Source organism: Macadamia integrifolia, chromosome 7 (genome assembly GCF_013358625.1).
Source record: "Macadamia integrifolia cultivar HAES 741 chromosome 7, SCU_Mint_v3, whole genome shotgun sequence".
Classification (NCBI taxonomy): domain Eukaryota; kingdom Viridiplantae; phylum Streptophyta; class Magnoliopsida; order Proteales; family Proteaceae; genus Macadamia; species Macadamia integrifolia.
Window position 1 is genome coordinate 27,914,503 of NC_056563.1, and position 5,506 is coordinate 27,920,008.

The 5,506-nt window shown below is 37.5% G+C and overlaps 1 protein-coding gene across 1 annotated transcript in view; it reads right to left on the reverse strand.

The window, feature by feature from the left end:
- The window catches only part of LOC122083536 (protein HIGH CHLOROPHYLL FLUORESCENCE PHENOTYPE 244, chloroplastic), a 5,187-nt gene extending 1,818 nt beyond the window's left edge, over positions 1-3,369 (reverse strand). The window contains exons 1-6 of the mRNA XM_042651379.1: positions 3,025-3,369; positions 2,556-2,791; positions 2,298-2,396; positions 1,443-1,637; positions 455-547; positions 207-302 (exon numbers count right to left, since the gene is read on the reverse strand). Of these exons, the coding sequence (XP_042507313.1) occupies positions 207-302; positions 455-547; positions 1,443-1,637; positions 2,298-2,396; positions 2,556-2,791; positions 3,025-3,223 (918 nt within the window). The 5' untranslated portion in view covers positions 3,224-3,369. The remainder of the gene's footprint in view (positions 1-206; positions 303-454; positions 548-1,442; positions 1,638-2,297; positions 2,397-2,555; positions 2,792-3,024) is intronic.
- Positions 3,370-5,506: the final 2,137 nt, after the last annotated feature.

Here is a 5,506-nt window from a genome sequence, read left to right on the forward strand (position 1 = left end):
ACCCAAAAAAAAAAACACACAAATCAGAATCAATTTCGCAGTCTCATTTTGCATGCAAGCACTTGCTGACTAGCAACTATTGTCTATTGAATAAAAACCCTAAATACTATTAACAAGGACTGAAATAAATGGAGCTATGATTGGAAACTATCATAGCCTAAAAGATACAACTTCAATCAAGAGCATCTTTATTGGCCTTCAAATACCTCTTGGGTTGTCCATGCACGAGGCCCAGCAAATGTGAAAAGTTTCCTGTTAATTTTTTCATTTCGTAAAGCTATAAATGTCAAGCGAGCTACATCCTGGGGAAAAAGAGCATCGATTTAGATACGTATGGATAATATCACACAATGAACTAAAATTCAATATATTAAGGAATTCAATGAGGACCAATGAATCATGATCCGATATCTTGAGATACTAAACAAGGATCTCTACGGAATGAAACTTTAACCTGAGTGTCCATGTAAGCAATTCTTGTTGGGGCGTCAGTTCCCCAGACAGACTTCTCTTCTAGTATAGGCACAGCATACTGCCCAATCAGGCCCTGCACAGAAAGATTCATTAGTGCTTCCAACCCACGAGAACTATCACAGAGAAAAAGCAGTGGGAACTAGAAGGTAAGGAACATTGTTTAAGCACATGCTCTTTTCTTTTTTAATCAGCAACAATAACAGTAAATAGTAAATATTGAAAAGCAAACTCATACAAAAGGTTGGGAAAAAAAGCTTTCATTTTCAAAATTTCAAGATGTTTCCCCATAGGGTGGTGGTTCTTGAGCTTCGATACACATGTTGCCTGTGGAGTACTCTATCCCTATCATATAGCTGGATTATTTCCCTCTACTCATGCCCAAATATGCTTCCTTCCATGACCAACCAAAAATAAATGACAAACAGCAGAAAATATAAAAACAAACTTTATAGATAATATTTGGTTCTCTAGAAGATACTTTATGTTGAAACAAATGGAGCCATATGAGTATAATTTGTTTATTTTGGTGATAATTATATTTGTCTCCCACCCCCCCTCGGGTCCATTTAGGATTATTAATATTTCAATTTGATCTCTGCTAAATTAGGTTTTGCCCCCGAGTTTGGGATTCTGTACAAACAATTTTCATTTTCATACTAGTAGTGTGCATGTGCAGCATATTTTTGTAACCAACCCTACTTTATCATGAGGTAGATTTGGTTTTGCAAGTAATGGATATAGTTAGTTTTAGTAGGGGGGAGGGAGACCAAATTACTTTACTATACATATTTTGTCTATACAAATTTCATTATCAAGGTAATATAGGAAGTCGTTTCTCCCTGAAAATATAGACAGACAAAGAAAATTAACTGATATACATGAAACAATGAGCTTGTAAACTCTCTTACAAACTTTTGAGAAAAATCAACATAAAATAAACATGAACAAAATTTCATTGGATGGGCTACCTGCATGAAACCACATAATCGGATGATAATGTAGGTTAGGCCTGAGTCCTGCAGAAACTTCTCAGTGCAGTACTTGATCTCCATCAAAGGAACTTCGGGGTGCTTGTCACAGTTATGGATGGAAAAGAATACATACTTTTGAATCCCCATTGCTTTTGCACACTGTATTAAAGCAACTTTACCTTCCCAATCTACCTAAACAGAAATAGTGGATTAAAACAGATCACCACCATAAAGAAACAACATGTGAGGAGAGAAAACATTATGCACAACAATAGAAAAAAGACCTGTGGCCAATTAGCCCATAGAAATGGACCAATTCCAAAAAAGATAATATCCACTAACATTTTTTGTAATAAACTGAAGCAAAGGAAAATAACTCAATGTAACTCAATTGTATGGACTGTATCCCAACAGCCCAATTGAGTGGTCCGGATATGCTCCACAAAGCATTGATTGTTTTTGAGATTGGGAACATTGCCTTGCAGAAAATTGGGTTATGCCCATCAAATTCTCTTAGGGCTTATTTTTTGAAGATCAAAACTTTATTTGTTTTGCATGATATTGGTGTCATTTGATAATCTATTGAGTTACATATCCAACAAGACCAAGATCTGTATTTAGAAAGTTAAAGACCAATTTTCTGATCGGGTGTTAATTGGTAATAGGATTTTATTTTAGGAATAAATGCTATTTTAAGTCCATTGCTCTAATATATTCAGCTAATCAAGTTCAGCTTCATGAATAGTTGTTAGAAAGTATTAACTGCTAAAACTTAAATATCGTAGTCACTTCATATTTAGAAACTTCATCTGCAGAAGGAAAAAAACAGGAGGGATTTTACATAGAATTTACCGTTTTTATAGGCTCCTCTGGGCGTCCTGTCGCACAATCAATAACTGTATGAATGCCAACCAATGTTGCCGGTATTGTCTCTGGTTTGCTTAAATCAGCCTGCTCAATCATCATTAAATTCATTAGACATTTCAGAAAAACTCCTGTGAGTGGTTAATTAGATAAGAGGTACAGATATTGTGATGTCTAAATTAGCCCAAGATGCTTCAATGTGAAAGAAAAAAAAAAGCACTTGGAACTTTGATGCTTGAAACCTACATTGACAACTGTTGCACCCCAATCGCGAAGGAAGTCAGCAGGAGCTGGTCGAGGCCTTACAAGACATCTTACATCATATCCTTCATCCAGAGCCCACCTCACCACCTGCCTCCCAAGAGTTCCAGTAGCCCCAACAACTAGTATATTTGTAGACCTAACAGGGGTCCCTGGAGCCAAATTGGTAGTCATTGCTGTTTGAGCAGTACATGTTAACACTGAGGGTATGTAAGATCCTCCTGAGAAGCAAGAATGGAGAACTAAATTTTAGATTATTTCATATATGGACAACGTATCAAATAACATATGAGAAGTCCACAAGAATGAAAAAACTTCAAAGGTTCTTTGAGGGCTGATCTGAATCAAACTCTGTTGAAGGAAGGAGAGCATTGAAACTATAACATGTGCAAGTCAAAGTATAGGGAATTCAAAGACGAAGAAACGCAAAATTGAGAGAGAGAGAGAAACTCGCCTAGAGAAGACGAAGAAGTAAGCGTGAGGAGTGGGATTGCAGAGGCAAGATGATCGTCTCGTACCAGCGAGCGCCTCCAGCATAGCGACGCATGTCCAATGGAGGACGACCTGGCCTGACAGAGTTGATGATGGTGAGGGGTTGCGGTCTTGACATGGGAAAAGATAGAAGTACTGCTACACCTTGAGGCCATCATCATCCCCAACTCTCTTGCCCTGCGATCTGCGATTGTGGTGCGGGTACCAAACTCCCAACTTCCAAAACGCGCCCCCTTCAGTGTCCAGGGGAACTCTTTACCAGTCTTCTCTCTCTCTCTCAATCTCTCTCTCTCTCTCCACCTTTCCTTTCTTTCAAGTAGCAGACGAACAAGTGTGAGGCTAACTAGTAGTCGAACTCAATCTTGCCACGTCATACGCGAAATGGATCACGCATTTCGTCCAACTCATTAACTCCTTCGCTTGCTAACATGATCCCATGCGCTTACTTTAACACAAGGAGTCGAGAGTCGAGAGTCGGGAGTCTCGAGACTACATAAGCTATGGTGTGCGAAAAAAAAAAAATTTTTTGTGGTAAAATGGTGTGCCAAAAGTTGCCCCCGACACCGGTGGGCTCGATCTGAACCAACCGGTTGAAGCCCCAGAGCGGTCCGATTGATTGTTAAGCTTGTCGAGCTAAGCACCGGTTGATTTATAATCAGGTGGTCCCGATGCAAGGTAGTGGCCTAATAACCGATTGAATACTGTGACCGGCCAATAATCGATTGTTTGTAGCCTCTATTAGCCTATTTAACTCTATATTGCTCAATCATAGCCAGTTTAAGGATCTTTTATAGTTCAATTATTTAATTAGCTTCTTTAAATTTTGATTATAGTCTGATTAACTTAATTATATTGTACCCGATTATGCATAAAAAATGATCCCAAATAAAAATATGTCTATGCCCTGGACTATGACGAACTTGATACCTAATATGGTGAAAATAATACAAAGCCTCAATTGGTGTAGGCTGATTAGGTTCAACTAATTGACAACCCAATATCTTTCAAAAGTGAAGATGACATGACGTACTCTCTCTCCTCAGTGGTCACACATAGCAATAGATCTCTATATTGTACATACTAGTATTGTCGTATGAGATATTATTCACCAAATTCGTGCCCTATCTAACAACAAGGAAAATATTTATTTGAAAATGTCCAATACTATGAAGACTTTATAATTGTCTTGAAGAATTTCTGGGGTGAATTACATCTTATTCTTACGTACCAAAATGAAGCTACATGTAGGATAGATAGTCCACCACAGGAATCATTCACTAGTAATATGTGATTTTTCAATCTATTTAAGGAAATCATGTTTCTAAGTATTAATAATAATGAATTAACATAATGGTTTTATTTATCCTTTTACAACTTTCTAAGTTAAGGAACAATTTAGACATTATCAACAATAGAAAGTTTTCCTATGACAAAGGAGTGAATTTCTTTCCACAATAATCTATGGTCATAATTATTTTTGTTCGAGGTCAAAATATCTTCTTCCAGTTCCTAGAGTGCCATCCCATCACAATGATGGTCACTTATAGAAAAGATTTTCTATGTTTGTAAAAAAAACTCAGTCCCATGATCATTATCATGTGGATAAATCCATATTCTGTAAACCATGAATCATGTCTTCAGAAGAAAAAGAAATACATTAATTAAATATGTCATGATTTTTTTTTGTTGTCAAAACAGAAAAAAATTTGTTTGAAGAAATCGATTCTAATGGCTTTCCTGCTATTTAAAAAAAAAAAATGATGGATGAAACCATCAAAACACTTGGGAAATAAAAGAAAACCCAGACCGACCCTTTTGTATAAATGAGCCTCCCGAATTGAGTCACAAGACATAGGAGTGAAATGCTAAAAACCTCCCCCTTTCATAATTGTCAGATCTTTTATCTAATCCAACAGACAAGCATGGAAAGTTCAACTGTTCTGGAAATGCAGCCATCGCCGATTTTGAAACACCTAGTACTTCAGGAAAGAATCTATCAGACGATAAGAGCGGAAACCTCATCTCCTTCACTTTCAAGGCGTTCCACTTGGCAGCACTAAGGGCCCGTTTGCCACGTACATCAGGACACGTAAGCCCAGCATTGAATTGCTTCTTCTTCGTTTGCACTTATCCAAATCTTTACCCTAATTCGTATAAGCATCGCAGTATCCCCCATCACATCGCAACACGATCGGGAGTATCAAACATCGGGGGCGTCACCACCTTCATCTCTATCTTCAAGTCAATATGTGGTTCAGCACTTCAGCCACGTGGTGGATGAGTCAGCACTTACACTGATTGAAACAAAGTGTTAGTAGTATTATCAGAATATCGGATAAGATTGAAACATTTTTTTTTTTTTTTAAAAACTGCGTTTTGACACCGAAACTGAAATTTTCGTTTTTGAAACGAAACAGCGTTTCTGGAACAGAAACGATACCAAA